General features: G+C 39.5%; 1 protein-coding gene across 1 annotated transcript; it reads right to left on the reverse strand.

The window, feature by feature from the left end:
- On the reverse strand, positions 1-21963 carry xkr7a (XK related 7a). Its single transcript, XM_065285502.1, has 3 exons — positions 21449-21963; positions 9606-9805; positions 1-2675 (listed from the first exon to the last, which is right to left on the reverse strand). The coding sequence occupies exons 1-3, from the start codon at positions 21949-21951 to the stop codon at positions 1720-1722; spliced, it is 1659 nt and encodes a 552-aa protein (XP_065141574.1). The 5' UTR covers positions 21952-21963; the 3' UTR covers positions 1-1719.
- Between the last annotated feature and the right edge of the window lie 933 nt (positions 21964-22896).

Raw genomic sequence — 22896 nt, forward strand, 5'->3', positions numbered from 1 at the left:
AAAACACACATTGTAGATGCTTTGGTCAGGTCAGTAAACACACAATTTTGCTTTATTTTCCAAATAAAACACATGGCTGAAGTTTCGACTTCTTTCTTTTCATAGTCGACAGCAACAGTCTTGCAGGTGCAGTGTAAGGCTTAACGTCTTTCAGCGTGTCTACGGTAAAATCCAGCATTAACCAGAGTGAATGAATATGATCCACATTGATAGAGCATACAGAAGCTGTGCTGAGGTTTTCCAGCTAGCACCAACATGATAACACAGTACAAAATGGACATAGAGAACAGTTATGCCAAAAGTTGTTCCTGTTAATGGCAATAACATGATATCGGTCAACATAGTATTAAAAAAAATGGATAATCAACTTCTTTTAACAAACAGCCCAATATTTAGTTAAATAAAAATGATGGTGTGTTTACAACAAAGCTGTCATTTAAGTTTTAAACCAATGAAAAGAAAGAAAGAAGGAAAGAAAGAACAATGACAATAAAAACAAAAAAATTAAATAAATGTAGAACAAAAGAAATACTAGATCAAAAAAACAAGATACTGCGTAGATTTCTTCATATGCATTTTTAAATGTATATTTCACAATTTAAACACTTATGAGTATTATTGCACCAGATAATGTAAATTACTTGAAATGGCATATTCATAAGGCTGATTAAGTTTTTAATGAATCATAAAAAGAGAACTGTTTCAAAACGTAAACAAATGCATAATGCTATATGACTTTTTTCCTTTTAACCGTGACATCAATGAGAAACATACACATTTTTTAGCTTAGACATGGATATCCCTTACTGTTGTAATACAATTCTCACTTTCAAATTACAGGCATTTAATAAATAAGCTTAATCCGGATTCTTTGACATTTAGATAAACATTTATGAAATCCTATTTGTAGATGCACCCAACCACTTTTCAGCATCAGAGCTATTATCTCCATTATGATCCTATGTACAAAACTGAAATACAGCATTATTTAGTGATTCTTGTTTTTTCCTTGAAATGTGTCTACTTAAAAGTGGCCTTGATGGTGAGGAGCTTCATTTTAAAAACATGAATAGTTTTAAAGGAGAATAGAAATCTTGTTATTGAAACCTGTCCATTCTGTGCTTAACAATGCCTGAAAACATTATCAGGAGCTTATTTTATTTTTGTGAAAGAACCACAGACACAATTTGTTCGATGTTTGAAACTTAACAGCTGCTAAAGATGGCTGGAATGCACCTTTCAGATGTTGAATGGCCAAGATTAAACTCATTAAGGCCTTGTACACATCACAACCTCAGAGGAACAGAGCACATTACTACCGAATGGATTCAGTAATTGCTTTTCAGGCCCCAAAAGTTTCAATAAAAACATCCAGAATGGTTTGAAATGGTGTTAATGATGTGTTTAAGCACCATCACTGTTGATGTACTACATTGATAGGTGTTTTGTAACCTTGTTACTCCTATATCTCAATATGATCGGCTTCCTGCTTAACTTCCTAAAGCTCTGACCCAATAACCCGTGGTCTCATGTTACCAGTGTGGCCCTTGTTTAGACACTAGTGCATCATGTCAGGTGCCTACACAGATGATAAAAAGTCCATCTACAGCACCAAACATCCATTGCGTCTCCGCCTTATAATGCTGGAGAGGACAGACTTTGCACACGTATGTACTACATCCTATATTCGCACAGATAAGCAGCTAATTTAACACATTTTCAGACTGTCGTCTCATACTCCATCACTTCCTTGGGTGTGCCTAGACACCGATACTGGATCCTTGGTGTGACCGGAGCCGCACTTTCCAGTACCAAGATGGTCTTTCGCAGTCTGCGATCAATGAAGTGGGCGTCCCACGCTGGGTATTGTTTCCTGGGCAAGTCGATGCGAATTACCGGCCCCTCTGTCCTTGGTGAGAGGCGAGGTGCGGGGGTTCGAGAGCCCACAACAGGCCGCACTTTGAACACATCCCCACCATCAAACGCCTCGCCTCCTTTAGTCCTCTGCAGCGTCCGTGGAGGGCTGCTGACCGCATCCAAAGGAGCGGCAGAAGTGGGCGATGAAATGCAGGGATCTGGAACGGCACTCACCCGAACCCCGCAGCATCCAATATAGGTCCCAGACACAGGCCCATCAGGGTGCAACAGGCAGTAATAGACAAACATAAAAAACGTGCCCAGGGCGTAGCTGCAAACCACCACACAAACTATCACCACGGCGTAAAAGTCAGAGGTACGTGGACTGCGGTATATGTACCAAATGGCAGTAAGGGCCACATTTTCAACCAGAACTATGAGGCTGTAGAGGAGCAGACGGCATCGCGTGGGACCCTCACGCACGCTGAACCAGCAGAATATGTACACGATGCCCACCATCATGTTGTAGATGATTTCCTCCCATTTAGACATGCAGAAGTCAGTCTCGCCCTGGATAATCCAGAACGTCATGGCGCACCAGTGGGCCACGATGAAAATGCCAAAGTAGAGCTGGAAGATGGAGGCAAAAAGAGCGAAGGCCATGGCACGCGCTCCCACTGTGAACAAGTGCCAAAGGATGTTCACCATCACTGCTTTATATGACATGGGAAGCTTGTCGTCACGAGAGTCTCGTAATGCCTTCTGATAAGATGCCATCATCCATCCCAGAGACACCAGAGAAGCTGAGGCAGACAAACCTATAAACACAATAAGAAAGAACAATTGATGCAGGGTGGGTGGAAGCAGACAGACTTGAGTCGACTTATGCCATTATTTCCATTTTAATTCCATTTCAAGCTGCTGGAAAAAAATAGGAATTGAGTTAAGGATTTATTTGGTGTGTCATGTATTAGAGAGTATATAAATGGTGTGGGAAAACAACATTGTAGGTCTCCAAAATCATTAAAGAGGCTAATTTTAATATAAAATCTTAATTGTTTTCCAAGGCAGCATGTTTTCATGTTTCTCATGTGTTTAAAGTCCTCATAAAATCAAAAGTAAAGGTTAATAGCTTGAAGTATAAATATGTTACGGATATCTATAAATTAGTTTACTTCAACACATTAAAAGAACATAAAAGCATTTTAAACTTACTTCATTCGGCACTCCAGCTTTTAAGCAAATTCCAGGTTATGAGGTAAACTAAACACTACTGGCAATTTTAAAAGTGGGAGTGGCCACTCAATATGCCCAGCCCTAACTTCCTGTTTCAGTGGAAATTGTCCCAACACGTGGAACAAAGCTGAACATTTTAAGCAGGCACTTGACCCTTACGAAAATTAACCATGGTTTTACTACAGTTAAAACAAAAAAAAAACATGGTTACTGTAGTAAAACCATGGTAACCACAAAATAACCATGGTTTTGATAACTATGGTTTTCAAAAACCACAATTAAAACATGGTTCCCTTTCGAGGGAACTTCAACGCTGCATCAGAGCTGACGCTATGGGGAACGCCTACAGCGTGACGGGGTCTGAGTATGTATATCAAGATCGACCAATGGTTGGGCGTGACGTCATAGACGGAAGCCAGAGAGCATAAATCACTGGAAAGTAACGCCCACTTTATCTGGCATATGCCGAAAGCAGGTGTACAGGCACGCTGGGAGTATGGCAAGGGAGACGCAGCGTCTCGTTCCCTTCTCAGGGAACACGGGTTACATACGTCACCCGAGACGTTCTCTTTTGAGGGAACTTCAACGCTGCATCAGAGCTGACGCTATGGGGAACGCCTACAGCGTGATCGCGTCTGAGTATGTATATCAAATTCGACCAATGGTTGGACGTGACATCATAGACGGAAGCCAGAGAGCATAAATACGGTGGAAAGGAACGCCCACTTTATCTGGCATATGCCGAAAGCGGGTGTACAGGCACGCTGGGAGTATGGCAAGGGAGACGCAGCGTCTTGTTCCCTTCTCAGGGAACAAGGGTTACATATGTAACCCGAGACGTTCCCTTTCGAGAAAACTTCAACGCTGCATCAGAGCTGACGCTATGGGGAATGCCTACAGCATGACGGGGTCTGAGTATGTACAACCCCAAAACAGAAAAAGTTGGGACACTGTAGAAATTGTGAGTAAAAAAGGAATGGAATAATTTACAAATCTCATAAACTTATATTTTATTCACAGTAGAATATAGATAACATATCAAATGTTGAAAGTAAGATATTTTGAAATGTCATGCCAAATATTGGCTCATTTTGGATTTCATGAGAGCTACACATTCCAAAAAAAGTTGGGACAGGTAGCAATAAGAGGCCAGAAAAGTTAAATGTGCATATAAAGGAACAGCTGGAGGAGGACCAATGTTTAGGAATGGGAATGTTGTCCTTTTCTTGTCTAATACAGACTTCTAGTTGCTCAACTGTCTTAGGTCTTCTTTGTCGCATCTTTCGCTTTATGATGCACCAAATCTTTTCTTTGGGTGAAAGATCTGGACTGCAGGCTGGCCATTTCAGTACTCAGATCCTTCTTCTATGCAGTCTTGATGTTGTAATTGATGCACTATGTGGTCTGGCATTGTCATGTTGGAAAATGCAAGGTCTTCCCTGAAAGAGACGACGTCTGAATGGGATCATATGTATCTAGAACTTGAATAAACCTTTCAGCATTGATGGTGCCTTTCCAGATGTGTAAGCTGCCCATGCCACACGTACTCATGCAACCCCAAACCATCAGAGATGCAGGTTTCTGAAATGAGCGCTAATAACAACTTGGGTTGTCATTGTCCTCTTTAGTCCGGATGAAATGGCATCCCAGTTTTTCAAAAAGAACTTCAAATTTTGATTCGTTGGACCACAGAACAGTTTTCCACTTTGCCAAAGTCCATTTTAAATGAGCCTTGCCCAGGGAAAACGCCTGTGCTTCTGGATCATGTTTAGATATGGCTTCTTTTTTGACCTACAGAGTTTTAGCTGGCAACAGCGAATGACACGGTGGATTGTGTTCACTGACAATGTTTTCTGGAAGTATTCCAGAGCCCATGTTATGATTTCCATTACAGAAGCATTCCTGTATGTGATGCAGTGCCGTCTAAGAGCCCGAAGATCACAGGCATCCAGTATGGTTTTCCGGTCTTGACCCTTACGCATAGAGATTGTTCCAGATTCTCTGAATCTTTGAATGATATTATGCACTGTAGATGATGATAACTTCAATCTCATTGCATTTTTTCTCTGAGAAGCTCAGAAAACTATTTTTCGCTGCAGCATTTGGGGAATTGGTGATTCTATGCCCATCTTGACCTCTGAGAGACACTGCCATTCTGAGAGGCTCTTTTTATACCTAATCATGTTGCCAATTGACCTAATAAGTTGCAAGTTGGTCTTTCAACTGTTCCTTATATGTACATTAAAATTTTCTGGCCTCTTATTGCTACCTGTCCCAACTTTTTTTGGAATGTGTAGCTCTCATGAAATCCAAAATGAGCCAATATTTGGCATGACATTTCAAAATATCTTACTTTCAACATTTGATATGTTATCTATATTCTACTGTGAATAAAATATAAGTTTATGAGATTTGTAAATTATTCCATTCCTTTTTTACTCACAATTTCTACAGTGTCCCAACTTTTTCTGTTTTGGGGTTGTATATCAAGATCGATATACATACCAGAGAGCATAAATCACTGGAAAGGAACGCCCACTTTATCTGGCATATGCCGAAAGCAGGTGTACAGGCACGCTGGGAGTATGGCAAGGGAGACGCAGCGTCTCGTTCCCTTCTCAGGGAACACGGGTTACATACGTCACCCGAGACGTCCTCTTTTGAGGGAACTTCAACGCTGCATCAGAGCTGACGCTATGGGGAACGCCTACAGCGTGATCGCGTCTGAGTATGTATATCAAATTCGACCAATGGTTGGACGTGACATCATAGACGGAAGCCAGAGAGCATAAATACGGTGGAAAGGAACGCCCACTTTATCTGGCATATGCCGAAAGCGGGTGTACAGGCACGCTGGGAGTATGGCAAGGGAGACGCAGCGTCTCGTTCCCTTCTCAGGGAACAAGGGTTACATATGTAACCCGAGACGTTCCCTTTCGAGAAAACTTCAACGCTGCATCAGAGCTGACGCTATGGGGAATGCCTAGAGCTTGACGGCATCCGAGTATGTATATCAAATTCGACCAATGGTTGGACGTGATGTCATAGCCAGAGAGCATAAATACGGTTGAAAGGAACACCCACTTTATCTGGCATATGCCGAAGCAGGTGTACAGGCACGCCTGGAGTATGGCCAGGGAGACGCAGCGTCTCGTTCCCTTCTCAGGGAACAATGGTTACATACATAACGCGAGACGTTCCTTATCGAGGGAACTTCAATGCTGTGTCAGAGCTAACGCTATGGGGAACGCCTGCAGCGTAACGGCATCTGAGTATGTATATCAAATTCCACCAATGGTTGGGCGTGACATCATAGACGGAAGCCAGAGAGCATACATATGGCAGAAAGGAACGCCCACTTGATCTGGCATATGCCGAAACGTACGTAAGATTTGCTGATAGTAATCAATACACCAAAAAAAAAATGGTTACTACACTTTTACCACAATAAAACCATGGTTAATTTTCGTAAGGGAAGTGGGCCTTTAAAAGATGTCAAAGTCTAAAACGTTAAACAATGTCTTTTCCAAAATACTAATCTGAAGTCCAAAGTGAGAAATTTAAAAGGCACATAGTCATTTATACTGCTAGAGGTCGCCATACAAAAACAAAATCGCAGTTATGTCTATCATGTTTATAGATGTTTTAATGTTACTCAACAGAGTGACTTGATAGAAACTATTTAAAACGGCAAATTCTCTATATTCAAATATTATAGAAAACATTTGGGATATTGTAAGAACACAGGTAAAGAAATAATATACCACTGTGCTAGTAGTTTTTGGGTATTTCGATCCAAAAATCTTACGTATAATGCCTTCATAATTAATACTAATGATCTATGTTTTTCTTGGCTAAAAAGCAAACCATTGATGCATTTGCGTTGCAAAACTACAGCATAAGATGAGCAAATAATCCATTAATATAATGTAAAGAAAGAGAGAAAACCCCACAACTCCCTTTAACAACAACAACCACAAAAAATCTGAGTGCTGAAGAGGGTGAAAAAGCTCTCATGAATATTTGACAAGGTTCCTCTCTGACCATTCATCAGCTCACCCACTTAGTCAGGAGAAGTCAAATGTAGGATCTCCTTTAATCAGCAGGAAGACAGTCATTAGTTATTTGTCCAGCTATCATTCACTGCTCTGAATGTGATCCTGCGTGGTTATGGCACACCCAGCCATATCCGTTAATAACATCATATAGAACACGAGGGAAAAACCTTTTACTATAAAAGTGCAGGTCAGTGCAAACCAAAAGAAAAATCTTGCACTGCTTTCTGTAGTCTGTACACTGCTGACTCTAGGGTGTCCACTGGTTATCTCCTGAGAACTGGGTATGCCATGCTTTGAACTATTTTTGGCAGATCATTTTTATCTTTGTATAAATGATGTACTCAGCAATTTTACTGAATATACGAGCAAGCCTTCTCCTCTCGAACCTATTGTCAGTACGACACAAAAAGAAACAGGAACGAAACCTTTCAATAAAGATCACATCCTGCAGTTAACCATCTCTGACTGTTCTTTAGAGTCACAGTTTGCTGTTTGACATTTGGATAAAATTCCCCAGGGAACATCTGACAGTGGCAACAATTGTTCCCGTAGTGCAGTATTAATGCAGCAGAGAGTTCTCGCCGGTCTGTGATCAGAGGCATCTGACGGGTGGGTTTGTAACCGTGGCATGTCCTGTTCCTTCCTGACAGAGCCGGAGATAGATTGGAGCAATGAAACTACAATTAACGGTGATTGTAAAATGTCACCATTATACACGATGACACTAACGTGTATCTCTAATTTTCTGGTAATTTTCTAAATCATTATTTGATGACTGTAATTTTCGTGTTAAATGGTGTTTCTCTTTATTCATTGCAAAGTTGGATGGTGCCCCTCTAGGGCACAATAAAACAAATTGTGCCCTAACTACAGAGACTACAGAGTGCGGATCTGAATTTAATCATTAATGAAATTACTTGAATATTTTTCTGACAAAAACTAATATAGGTTTTGCACACTGACATAAAACATGCATGTAACCCCACTGTCTTTACATATCACAGATCATTTTTTGGTTAATTAGGTTAAGAATTACAATTACTATGTACACTGTCAGAAGAAAATGGTAAAAAAATGGTCTGCTGTCACTGGGGCAATACCCTTTAAAATTTCCTACTGAGCTAAACAGGTAGGCCTATACATCTGGTACACACTCACCCTCATGTCGTTCCAAACTCGTAAGACCTCCGTTCATCTTCAGAACGCAGTTTAAGATGATTTATATTTAGTCTGACAGCTTTCTGACCCTTCATTGAAAATCTACGGTATACTGTCCATGTCCAGAAAGGTAATAAAAACATCATCAAAGTAGTCCATGTGACATCAGTGGGTCAGTTAGAATTTTTTGAGGCGTCGAAAATACATTTTGGTCCAAAATAACAACTTTATTCAGCATTGTCTTCTCTCTCGCGTCTGTTGCAAATGCACGTGCACAGTGACGCTGCTGCCGTACAACGCTGCTGACGTGTTATCCTCAGACATGTTTACAAAAACAAATTTCAAACTTACATTGTGTGTCTCCCTCAGACTTTAAACGAAGCTCGGGCGCAAAAAAAAAGCTGGGGCGCACCAGATAACACGTCAGCAGCGTCACTGCAGTCTTCTGCATGCGCTTCACAACAGACCCGGAAGAGAAGACAATGCTGAATAAAGTCGTAATTTTTGTTGTTTTTGGACCAAAATGTATTTTAACAAATTCTAACTGACCCACTGATGTCACATGGACAATTTTGATGATGTTTTTATAACCTTTCTGGACTTGAACAGTATACCGTACATAGATTTTCAATGGAGGGTCAGAAAGCTCTCGGACTAAATATAAATCATCTTAATAAACTGTGTTCAGAAGATGAACAGAGGTCTTTGAAGGTTTGAAACGACATGAGGGTGAGTCATTAATGAAATTAATTTCATTTTTAGGTGAACTATCCCTTTAAGTACTAATATGGACTCTTTCGTATTACCAATATGTACCTCTGAGGTACTAATATGAATTCTTTAGGTGCGAAGGTGTACCATTTTAAAAGGTACTGCCCCAGTGACAGCTAGGACTATTTTTCTGACAGTGTAGTCCCATGCTGGAAAATTTTACTCGGATCTCCAAAGATGGTGAGTTTATGAACAAGTTGTGCCACACTGAAATTAGATGTATAAAACATGACATTCCGCGGTAAAATATGTACAAAACCCAATTGCTGGTTTAAATTAAACTAAAAAAAATCATATTTAACCCTATCACAGGTTGAAACAACCAAGAAGGTTCATTTATACCCAACCCGTTTGTCCATATTTTATCCAACTAAGATAAAAAACTCTGCATTTATAATAGGTACATATATTTAAATGTGTATAATGTTCCATATAGCATATAATACATAAAACAGCACAGGCTTAACCATCTGATATCCTTGGACATATATAGTCATTGTTTGGAGTTCATGTAAAGTGACTTACCCTGCAAGGGCAGAACCTGGCTGGTCTGGACCATAATGCTGAGCTGCAGAACGAGTTGAGGTGCGCTCTTCAGAAAGGTTTCCAGCAGCCTCAGCATGCTGATATCAGCGCTCTCGAACATCATTCGCCAGTAGAAATGTCTGTGTCCATGGTGTCCACGCCAGCGGCTTTGCACTCCCAGATATAAGGCATGAACATACCTGAGATACAGCCAGGAAAGAACATGGATGTATCACAAAATGGCAAATTAAATAAAAGCACATTTTAAAAGGTTTTAGTTATGTCTATAGCTTAGTCTATTAGCTCAACTGCAGTGTCAGAAAAAGGTCACAATATGTACCCAAGCTGTAACTGGAAAGGTACCCTTTCAAAAAGTAGAGTTTTGGACCTAAAGAGTTCATATTAGTACCTTAGAGGTACATATTAGTACCTCAAATGTAAACAATTTCTACCTTATAGGACCTTTTTAAAGGGTACTGCCATAGTAGCAGTTGGGGTACATATTTTGGCATATTTGGAAGCAAAAAATTATCAGTTGTACCAGAGAAATATATTTTTATGTGGGCCCCCTGCAAAATCTGACTTGATGTTAAGTATTTTTTCCTTTGACAGGAAGTGCCATGATATTTTAGTCTGTCTCAAGGGTACTGAGAGTAATAGGAGTGTTTTCTGGATGCCAGGAGATTGACAGAATGAATCACACTAAATTGATACGTTCTATAAAATCGCTCCACATCCTCTTCACAACTGGCGGTGCAAGTAAAAAAGCACTCACTGAAAGGAAAATCTAGCAGTACACAGACCGGGAGAATAGCTGTCAAAGTCTCCATGAAGACAACTGACAGACACTGCAGTTTAGCTTAGCCCACTACTTTGCTTAACAAAACCCAAAGGCTTTCAAAATCTGCCAAAAAATGGTTTCACTATAATACGGCAGGAACACATTTTTTATCAAGTGTTGTCAAAATATGTCATTGAATAACATCAGCATCAAAATTTGTTATGTACTGCACCTGTCACCTGTCAAAAAAGAACATAGATACTATGGGAAAATCCATTACACATCCAAAACTTACACTGAAGTTATTAAATTAAATTTTTTTCTACTACATTATGCAATAAAAGCCATGGATAAACCATGGTTACTGTAGTAAAACTACACTTAAAGGGGTCATATTATGAGATATTTTTAAGATGTAAAATAAATCTTTGCTGTCCCCAGAGTGTGTATGTGAAGTTTTAGCTCAAAATGCCATATAGAAAATTTATTATAGCATGTTAAAATCGCAAATTTGTAGGCCTGAGCAAAAGTGTGCCGTTTTTGGGTGTGTCATTTAAAATGCAAATGAGCTGATGAAATTCAAACACTGATCACAATGATGGTGGTTTGTTGTAATTGAAACTCAATTGTGCTGTAAAGTCCTTCCTTTCTTCCTCTTTCTCTCTGAACTAAATGGCAGTGCTGTGGTTGGATAGTGCAGATAAAGGGGGCGGTATTATTGTAATTCGCCTTGCTACCTACCTCACAAAACAGGCGAAATCTGAACGACCTAATTTTTCACATGCTTGCAGAAAATGGCTTACTCAAATTAAGTTACTGGGTTGATCTTTATCACATTTTCTAGGTTTATAGAAGCACTGGGGACCCAATTATAGCACTTAAACATGAAAAAAGTCAAATTTTCACGCTATGACCCCTTTAAAGGTAGGGTATCTAATTTTGAAAAATGCTAATGGTAGCCGACTAGCAATGAAATCACGATCCATTCAAATCGCAATCCAAAGTTACGCCTCCTCCAAAACACATGAACACGCACAGATCAGACGTCCACATCTCATGTCTCATTCACCAGTGAGAAAACTTCGCAGTACAAAGTGAATAACATGACCAAAATTACCAAAATAAACAACTGTTTTACATCAGAATTAGTTAAAGCACACTTTCGGTTGTGTAGACATAGTAACTATTGTTATGCTAACCCGTAAACGAATACAAATTTCATCAAAGTAGAATATCTGAATCCATCTCAATACGTATCGTGTACCTACCTTACAAAAATAAACAGGGGTTTATTTTGACTCTGCAGTGACTCTTCAGACCGTTTGCCTCCTGCAGCTGTTTGCATCTTGTGGTAAAGCGGTATAGTTATCGATGTTAATTTGAGTTTTTGCTCTTTGCTGATCCAGGCAGTTTTTGCTGTTGTTGTTTTAAGATGTCTTTCATTTTGTGGCTCCTGCAGGTTGTCAATTCAGCAGAAAAGTTTGCCATTTTCCCTCTGTTTACAGATGGGAGGTGAGCGCATGTGAACGCACTGATGACGTATGGTGTCTGCGTGAACAGACTGCGTGGTGGCATTTATTTTACCTTACGGATAAGGGACAAAAAAGCAACGTCTGTTCGGACCGAGATCAATGATCTACATTTTTTGGTCCTACGCCTTTTACAGATGACTTAAATTTCTCCAAATACATTTAAAAAACTTAACATAGTGATTGCTGTCAGGCTGTGAGGAGACTTTTAACCAGCATAACTTAAAATGTTTCTGGATCAAATCTGGTACCCTGCCTTTAAAAAGGTACAAAGTTGTCACTGGGACGTTACCTTCCAAAAGGTACCGATATGTATAATTTTGGTACAGATATTCGAGGAAACAGTACGTACCTCTATGTACTTTTGAGGTACAAAAGTTTACTTTTTGATAAGGTACCGCCCCAGTGACAACTTTGGTACCTTCTTGTACCTTTCATTTTTGGAGATTATATGGTTTTGACATTAGTAACCAAAACGGCAAAAAATCTCAATCTAAAAAAATCTAAATATTATGCTTTAATTAACGCTTAATGATTTAAATGGCTTTGAGCAGTGGCGGTCGGTGACTTCTTTTTTCGCAACATGTATGTAGCCCGTCATGTGTGTGGTTCGTAATTTCAAAATATGTGTTTGGCGCGTCAAGTGAACCTATGTGCATCACGTGTCTTGTCAAAATAAGTGCCTGCTGCAGATGCGTCTAAAGGGTTTATGATAAAAGAGACGCTCGCATTTGCCAGATACTCGCATAATCTCATGTGTAATCAGAGTTTACTGTTAAGGGAGTGTCTTGCGTGTATTTTGTGAATGTGCGCTTCTCTTTTATCATAAACAGTTTTGTCGCATCTGCAGCAGGCACTTATTTTGACAAAACACGTGATGCACATGGTTCACATGACTCAACAAACAAATATTTTGAAAACACGAACAACACACATGACACTCCGAACACATTTTTGAATTTGTGCCCCTCGGAAGAGCAGTCACTACCCGCCACTGGCTTTGAGAAATGTAAAGGCAAGTAAGCGCTTTATGATGTCAAATATAGATTTTAGACACAGCAGATAAAAATCAAGACTCGGTGGAGATGTATTTAAAGGTTCTGTACTCTATGCATTACTCAACCTTTCAGATCAGCCATATTCACAGACGAGGGCAAATCTCCCTCAAATCCACAGCTGCCCACACTGTCCCGCAGTTTATCAACCACACAATAACCCTGTCTTAAGTTTTATAGGTTCCTTGTCTTGTCACAGTTAATCTCAGCGAATTCACTCTCAGGAATATGTTTCAAGAAGGCATTAAGCTGTCCGGACTCAGTAGAGCTTAACTTTGATGTCCACAAAGAAAACCAGTCTCATAACAGCTCTCATTGTAGCTGAGACTATTTAAGGTGGTGTAATCCTGCCTCTTGATCACCCAGACCAATACAAATGTTTGGGTTTCAGACAGTCCAGCTGGAAATGAAGGAAATGTGGATTTTAAACAAACTCTTGGCTTGCTCAACAGGGAACTTCTAATTAAACTGTCCATTGAGGGATGGACCCAATAACAAACAGCTATTCTGTTTGCTGTAATACCAACAAACTTCTGAATCAACACATATCAGAGTCCAACCTCTCTCTGGCTGAATGCGTTGAAAGCACAGGTGAATAATGGAGTCATTTAACATTACATTAGGTGAACAAAAATTGAATGTACATAGTGAAAATGACTCTTTTGCACCTTTTATTTTTAAACTGCACATTTAAACCTCTGCATGCATCAGGTAGCACTTTATGGCAAAAAAGAAATGACTTTAATAAAACTTTAAATGACCATACAGAAATAAATCTTCTCTCGTGGGCTTTATAGTAAAATATTGTAAATATTCCTCAGCTTAGAGGATGTTGTCATTTCTCTCAACACAGCAGGTGTTTTTGTGTACCTTTGAGGTACTTAAATGCACTCTTTGGTACTAGTATGTACTTCTGATGTAATATGAACTCTATAGGCGCAAAGTGTACCTTTGGAAAGGGCACTGCCCCAGTGACAGCTAAGGACCATTTTTTTCTTTTCAAAACAAAAATGCCACATTTTCTAAAAAAAACATGCTGACACTTTACAACAAGGTCTTACTGTTAACATTACTTAAAGCTCATAACACACACTGTTTCTGCATTTCTGATGTTATTCTGGAGTACCTATATAGTCCAGGCAAACTAACTCATTTTGGAGCAAAAAATAGAAGTAATTGTAAAAGAATTTTTTTCAGCATAGATCATTTCTATGAGGTGTCCAGAACAACATACTAAAAGTCCTAAGAAATCCTAGTTGAGGAAATATGTTAATTTCTCATCAATCCGAAATGTGTGCCAATAAGGCCAGACTACAATACACCCCAATGGGGCTATTTTTTTCCTTTACTCCTATCAAAATGAAACTTTACACAATGAAAGTACCCATGAAAAGTAAATTTTTTTGTATTACAAGTTGCTTTGAAAATTAAATTTAATATGCATATGAGCTATACACTAATCGAATATGCCCAAAATACACCCAAAAGTAACTTTTTGGTATTACAAGTTTCTTTTGAAATGAATTTGAATATCCACATGAGCTTTACACTTATTTAATATGTCCTAATTTGCATAGGCAGAAACATCATTCATATGTTTGATAAATATATCAGCCCAATGTTTATCCAATCATCCTGCTGCTTTTAGACTGGCCTCTAACCTGAAAACTGCCTGGCTTGGTAAGTCCTGCCAGCTGTATAACCCCCACCGGTATAATCTTCAGGGTCACGGAGTAACACAAGCCTGAACAGAAGGGGAGAGTTGTGTTTTTTGTGTGTGTTTTTGTTATTACATTTTTTTATGTTTTTTATCCAGCCTGGATCCTCAACCCCTTCTCTGTGGCTTTTGGTTCGGGCACCCCCATATCATTTCCTGGTTTGTTCTTTACTTGGTTCTTCCACTCTGGGTTATATTCATCTGATAAAATTGCCTCACTAAAGCAATCTGAATTGCAGCACTAGCAAAATCTGTACAATTTAAATGCATGTTAAGCTAAAAAATAGATCAATACAGTAAATTTATTAACAAAACACAAGAAAGACTGATTCCTTTTTTCTTAAGGTCACTAGTATAACAGCATAAATGTACCTGAGGTTTCCTTGCAGCATTGATATGGGTAAAAAAAATTGCATTACAAAATACATTCATTACAATGCAGTGCAATTGGCCATTTATTTTGTTGGGGCACTATTATGAGTCAGTGCTGAAACAATTTATATAAAATCCTCTTATGTTTCAGAATTTAAATGACATTTTTATTAAGAATGTGTAATTGATTGTTTTCCATACTTACATTTTAATTAGGGAACGAAAACCTATACCATATTATAGATTTTTATTTAAAAGCAACTAAATGATTTCAGACTTTTTCCATTCAAGATGACACATCGAGCTCTTCAAACAATCCAACCACAATCATTTTGAGGCTGTAATTCTACATCTCGTCTATTTGGCATAGGAAAGGGATGGCACTGAAAAAAGTAAAGAATGACACGAGCTTTCTCAAACAAGCTAAGGTGTTTAGCCAGTCACAGGAAAATGTGGGAAAAGGCATCATCATTGCAGGTGAAAAAGCTCTAGTATCACTGTATGGGGGCAAAAGGATGAATCACTGGACATGCTGAGATAACAGGCAATTCTTTATTAAAGTAACTCAGAACTCATCTCCAGTGGAAGCTCAATCTCTTCCTCCAACGTCAGCAGCTGCAAAGTTCCATAGTCGTTGGGTCTTTTACCAAATGATGAAGTGGAAAGGGGGAAGTGAACCTATGGACCCAAAACCTTGGGGGTGCCATGTTTTGGATGGGAGATTAATGCCAATAATGACTGATCAGCCAAGCAGCGTAACGAGCCAACACCATGTCAATTTTTTCCCAGGCTGGGAGGACCAGCTTAAACCAGCTACTGCCACCTTAAATCAGCAAAAACCAGTTACCAGCTTATGCTGGTCTTAGCCGAATTTTTGTTAATCACTGCTGTGACTAAACCAATACGCATAGGTCTAAAAGGTACCAAATTGTGAAAAGCGCTATATAAATAAAATTGAATCGAAAAAAATTAAATACATAAATAAGATGCTCACTTACATTTTAGGCTATAGCGTTACATTATAACCACATTATACTTTATAGCGGCATTTTCCGGGCTTCAGATCTGGATGGCATGATGCACACAGCAGCTCTAAACTTCAGCTCAATCATTACATTTGCAGAAAGATTGATCCATACCATTTAAAATCATGTTTACTTACTGCTGCACTTTTGGAGTTGATAGTTACGTCCACTGTAGTTGCAAGAAAGACTGCAGCACAAAGAGATGCACATGCAAAAAACATGGACCCCCTTGCACTAACATTTGTGGAAAATGTTGTGGTAATAGCTGTACAAACTCACAGTTGCCTGATTTATCAGATGAATATGACCCAGAGGGGAAGAACTAAGCAAAGAACAAACCAGGAATTGATATAGGAGGTGCCAGAACCATGAGCCACAGAGAAGGGGTCGAGGATCCAGGCTGGATTTAAAAAAAGATGTAAAAACAAAATCACCAAAAAACAAAAACACGAAAAAGGCCTCCCCTTCTGTTGCTACCTTGTTGTGGTGGGGAGGCTTGTGTTCCTCCGTGACCCTGAAGATTATACCGGTGGGGGTTATACAGCTGGCAGGAACTACCAAGCCAGGCAGTTTTCAGGTTAGAGGCCAGTCTAAAAGCAGCAGGATGATTGGATGAACATTGGGCCGATATATTTATCATATGAATGATGTTTCTGCCTATGCAAATTAGGACATATTAAATAAGTGTAAAGCTCATGTGGATATTCAAATTCATTTCAAAAGAAACTTGTAATACCAAAAAGTTACTTTTGGGTGTATTTTGGGCATATTCGATTAGTGTATAGCTCATTTGCATATTAAATTTAATTTTCAAAGCAACTTGTAATACAAAAAAATTTACTTTTCATGGGTACTTTCATTGTGTAAAGTTTCATTTTGATAGGAGTAAAGGAAAAAAATAGCCCCATTGGGTTGTACTGTAGTATGGCCTTATTGACACACATTTCGGATTGATGAGAAATTAACATATTTCCTCAACTAGGATTTCTTAGGACTTTTAGTATGTTGTTCTGGACACCTCATAGAAATGATCTATGGTGAAAAAAATTATTTTACAATTAGTCTGTCGTAAAACGCTATTTTGCCTGGACTAATAGGGTAGTATTACATCCTTTATATCTCCAAAGAGTCTTTAGTTTAATCAGATTTATAAAAGAAAGATGAGCTTTACCGAATCTTTCCAATAACGTATGGAAGAATGAAGAAGGAGGAGTTACTACCGCGGGAGGAGCGAGTACGAGTCAAGCAACACTGTACAACACTGTTTTACTTATGATTAACTATATGTTCGTGTCATTTATATAATATGCACGTGCCTATTTCCAACATAAGACAGAAAATCTTACTTAGCGCATGCAAATCATGACCCGGTTGAGACTTTTCAATGAAATCCAGCGCATCAAACACACACGCAAAACTCCGCTGCTACCCCGGATAATAAACTATTGTTTCCATAATGCTGGCTTTCTTCTCCTTACATCCAAAAACACACTTCTTCATTCATGCTATTGTTGAGTTTTGAAATTAAACGAAGCTGTCGCGTGATGTGATGTTTGTAAGTTCTAGTGTCTCCCACTGATTGACGGGTGGGTGGGGTTTTCCGGGGAAAGTGCCCATAAAAAGAACTGATACGTATAGAGACCCCTGAAACGTCAGCTAGACCTGTAATCGAAAAAAAACTTTCCAAAACCGCGTGATGACATGCTTGTAAGTTCTAGCGTCTCCCACTGATTGACAGGTGGGCTGGGTTTTCCAGGGGAAGTGCCCATAAAAAGAAGTGATACGTATAGAAACCCCTGAAACGTCAGCTTTCCAAAACCTGTACGAACCCTGGCGAAGTGCATTCGGCACAGAAATACTCAACTGCCCAACTGATTTTTTGACACTTTGCCTATGTTTAGCATGAGGAAACAACTTTAGAACTGTGTTAATAAGTCAGAATGCATGAAATACCATTAAACCACCCCTTTAATGCAAAATGAACTAACATGAGCAATTGCATTGGCCTTAACTAACATTATTTTTTTGGGAGAAACAATCCCACTCACTTCTAAATTTAGTCAGTCAAATTGAGTCGCATCTTCCACAGATCTTTTTTTCTGAATTCTTTATCATTGCATACCCATTCTTGTGTCACTCACGACCCGTTTAAATGTTATATACACAAACTGAGTAATCCACAATGGTAAATTATCAGATAAACGCCCAATTCATAATTTAAAATGCAATTAAAGCTTTATGCAAACATCTCAGACATGGAAAAAGTCTTAACCTTTACATATACTCTACTACGCCTATAGCTCCTCGTCTGTCTGAAGTAGCTCACAGTTGTCTCACTCTCTGTCTCACAGACTGCTGCAGGTAAACATCTATAATCCCTCTAATGCAGAGATGTGACAAGCCCCGTGCTGATGGCAGATTTAAAGGCATTACTGCTAATGCCAATCAAACAAAGACAGAGCCTTTGGAAAGCTCTGCTCAGAAGCTTTTAAGCAAAGATTCAGTCAGAAAGTAGACGGAGGTGAACAATATCAAAAATCCATGGGTCTGTGAGAGGCCAGACAGAGGTAAACGTTAAAAATGTGAATATGCTGGTACTCAGGCACCAAGCACAGAGAGAGAGAAAGAGAGACAGAGAGAGAGAGCCTGCAGTGCCAATGCTGTTTGTCTGTGGTTGCTGAAACTGTTTTGAGTGAATTATATATTCACTGGTGCTCAGCAGGGCTTAGACTAAATTCCTCAAGGCTAATTTGTGAATAAAATGTGCTAATGGTTCGATTTATTTAAATTAGTTACAAATTATTCCCCACTCCCTGCCTTCTTGCTGGCTGGCTGCTTTGCTTTGAATCACTGAAATTTGTCTAAAACAGTGTAAAATAATTTTTTATGGTAAATGTGGTATGACAGAATGATGGCATTATGGAAAAGGTCAAGAACACAAGAAACATGGATCCGTAACCAAAAGGTCAAGGGGAGAAGAAGAGCAGTTACAGGCAGCATGTGTGTTGTGACAGGAGCACAGATGTAGTTTGATTGAAAATGCTGGCAGCTTTGTGATATCAATGACAGCAAACACCTGCGGGTGATCCAGCAGGGCAATGTCCACTCACACAGAAACTGAGCCCTGTCACTGCTAATCAACACACATCGCTGCCTTTGTGTGTGTAACTACAAATACACAGCATTCATTCACAACACATGCCTGCATTATGCATGTGTGTTTATACAGTAAACAAACGGTGCTTAATAGCACTAAAGGGGTTTCTCGGCTCGTAATCATAGAGGAACCATTTTAAGTGCCATATAGCACCGAAGAAGTTCCTGTGTAGAACAATATAGTGCTATGTAGAACCATATGTGGTTCAATAGTGGTGCTATATGACCCCCGTATGGTTCTTCATAGGTCCTTCATAGGTGCTATATAGCACTAAAAATGGTTCCTCTATGATTACGAGCCAAGAACCACTTTTAGTGCTATTTAGCACCGTTTGTTTTTAGAGTGTATGTGAATGGATTGAACTCTGGGTTCACATAGTGAAGTTTTTTAGGTGTACAATTAAATTCTACTTTTCTACACTGTTAGAAAAGAAATGATCAAAAAGTACCTAAAGAGTTCATTTTAGTACCTCAAAGGTATTAAATGTATACTAAATATACTCTTTCAAAACAATTCCGTAGAAATTACAGTGTTACTTGCAGCTGGTTGCCGGTAACTTACCGTAGATTTAATTTTATGTTATTTACTGGCAAGAGTTTGTTCAAAGTGAAATACATTTTTCATATTAACAAGTCTTTAGCTTTACAGAATAAAACTATACAATAACTGGCTCATGCAAAGCATTTTGGGAACCAGAAATCATCATCAACACTGTAAAATATTTCTGTAGAAATTACAGTATTACTGGGTATTACTTGTAACTAGCTGCCAGTAACTTACTGTAGATTTTAAATTTATGTTATTTACTGGCAACAGTTTGTTAAAAATTAAATGAACATGAAACATTTTCAGTCTTTATCTTCTACAGTAAGTTACTGGCAACCAGCTGCATAATTACAGCAATTTTTTACAGTGAACCTTTTTCAGTTTTTTTGCTTCAGATTTTGTTTCCCAGAAAGTTTAGCTTGATGCTGTTATTTTAGTTTTACTCTGTAAATAAAAAGACTTTGTCTTAAATGTTTAATGTTTATTTAACTTTGAACAAAATATTGCCAGTAAATACAGTAACTAATAATTTCAATCTACAGTAAGTTACCGGCAACCAGCTGCAAGTGTAATTTCTATGGAATTTTTTTTACAGTAGGAACATTTTTTTCCTGACAGAGTATATTTTAATCCCTTTAAATGTTTAACTTATGCATTTGGCCGACTCTTACATCCAAATGGTGTACATTTTATCGGCATGAGTGAAATCGAACCCACGACCTTTGCCTTTCTGATGCAAAGCTTTTACAAATGTTGTTGAGTGCCGTCTGTCATCCACAACCACACTGAAGCTTAGCAGAAAACAGAACATGCCCCGTTTTAAAATAAATCAAAACAAATCTGTTATATCCGCTCTAAAATTGAACCAATGGCAAGCAATACAAAAAAAGAGGAATATCCAGTGCGATGCCGTAAAAACAGAAGGATTTCAGAGTGTACATAAGGCGATTTCTGGTGGACAGATTGAATGACTGGAGGAGACTCTCTGGGAGATTATTGACCCAGAAGCTCATAAGAGGTGGAGGAGGAGGGGCCTGGAACCAAACGGCTTGGATATAATGATGAACTGGCAACAGGAAATACACAACGGTGGTAATAAAAAAGAGGCTTCCTTTCACTCACTGACTAAAAAAACTCAAACAGAGTGACCGGCAGTATTATTGTGATGTCCTACAATTATCCATTAATTCTTTTAAACGTTGTAGACGATGCTGAATTTATATAAATCTGTGCAAAATACTTAAGCTGAAGTCCTCTCTTGTATAACACAAGTCTTAGTAACCAACTCATTTGGCCAATATTCACACTTAGACTTGGCTTACACTCTTAAAAATGAAGGTGCTTAAAATGGTTTTGCAAGGATGCCACAAAATAAGCATTTTTGTTCCCCAAAGAACCTTTCAGTCAAAAGCTCTTTCTTACTTTGTAGTCTGCATTTATGGCACATATAAGGTTCTGTTGATGTTAATGGTTCTTTATTGAACCACACAACAAATAACTTTTAAAGATACCTTTATATTCAGGAGTGTAAGGTGGGTGTGTTACACTTTTGCTTGAGAGAGGACACTCCATGTGATGAACAATGGAGGTATGAACTGCTGATGTGACACGTTAGGATTTTACCACATATTAAAAATTCCCAAGTACGCACACTTACATACCTCCACACCTGTGCCAGCTGAAGTATATGAACGATGCATTGAAAGAGCCACACACAGACTCTGCAGCACGCGTCGGTCCTGCTCCGGGTTCCGGTGATAACGGCAGACCGGCCAGCGCCCCGTTGCTCGCTGTCCTTGGTGCTGAACTGAGCCTCCGCGTTGGACGCCGCCACCAAAGCAGCCGCGGCCGTTCCGCTCCCGTTCGCGTCCAAGTAATCGTACGCGAACCATCTGAAACTGAGCACCTGCACCACCACAGACGGTATTAGGATGAAAACGAGTGTCAGCGCGAACCACCAATAGTCCCGCCTGAGATAGTAGTCGGCAGCCAGCCACAGGTCCGAAGCACCGTCCGAAAAAAACACCAAGAGGGCGCATAGGGTCCAGCAGCAGTCCAGGAGGGAGTGCTCCTTCTGGGGCGTGCGTTTCTCCGGAGCGGGGAGGCATGTCGGCGGAATGTCATTCTGCAAAGACACGGCTGAGCCGTCTGATTTCGCGGCCATGTTTGTTGTAGAAAAGAGAGTGGATGGAAAAGAGAGACGGTGGGAGGGGAGCGATGAAGAGAGGGGGGTCGTGTGTCTGTGTGGGAGGGATGAGGGATGAGGGAGGGAGGGACGGTCCTCGGTATTACAGCATCTACTAACCTGTTTTCGTCGCTAAATGTATTTAGTATTGTAAGGCTGTACGTGTATAGGCAATAAGCTTGTGATTAATGATTCATTATACAGGCTATCTTAAAAAAGGTTAAATATAACGCTTCGTGTTCTTAGACTTAAGGAAAACACCACCGTTTTTCAATATTTTATTATGTTTTTACCTCAACTTAAATGAATGAACACACACCTATCTTTTTTCAATGCATGCTCTTTTAATCTATGTACAGCGCTTCTTGAATGTGTTAGCATTTAGCCTAGCCCCATTCATTATGGCTCCAAACAAAAGTTTTATTTTGTGCCACCATACTTAAGGGCTCATTATAGTCGTGCGTAGGTCCTACGGCGTAGCAGTGATGGCGTAGGTTCCGCGTCGGTTTTCATTTATACTTTTGCGTCGTCGTCCGCGTCGTGCAAACACACGCGGGACCGCTGGTGGGCAGTATCCACGCGTGTAACCACAGTAGCAGCGCGACCGTCAGAGAAGAAGAAGCTTGGCAAGTTAACCCACAAAATAAGAAGAAACAGCAACTTGTTGTGTATAATTTGAGAATACCAGCAATGATGGAAGTAAATAAACAGCGACTTTTGATGCAGTTTGAGTTAAATCACTCCTCAACTTGGCTCATCTTTGTTTTCACCGTCACAAACGGAAATACCTATGACGCAGTTTTTTTACCTGACGGGAGGGGTTCTGGTGGACCAATCACAGCGCTTGCGGTCCGCGTAGATCTGACGCGCTGTTAAAATTTTTGCAAGGTGCGAGTCAGGCTACGCACAGGCTACGGATACCCT

This window comes from Paramisgurnus dabryanus, chromosome 21 (assembly GCF_030506205.2).
Source record: "Paramisgurnus dabryanus chromosome 21, PD_genome_1.1, whole genome shotgun sequence".
NCBI classification, from domain to species: Eukaryota; Metazoa; Chordata; class Actinopteri; order Cypriniformes; family Cobitidae; genus Paramisgurnus; species Paramisgurnus dabryanus.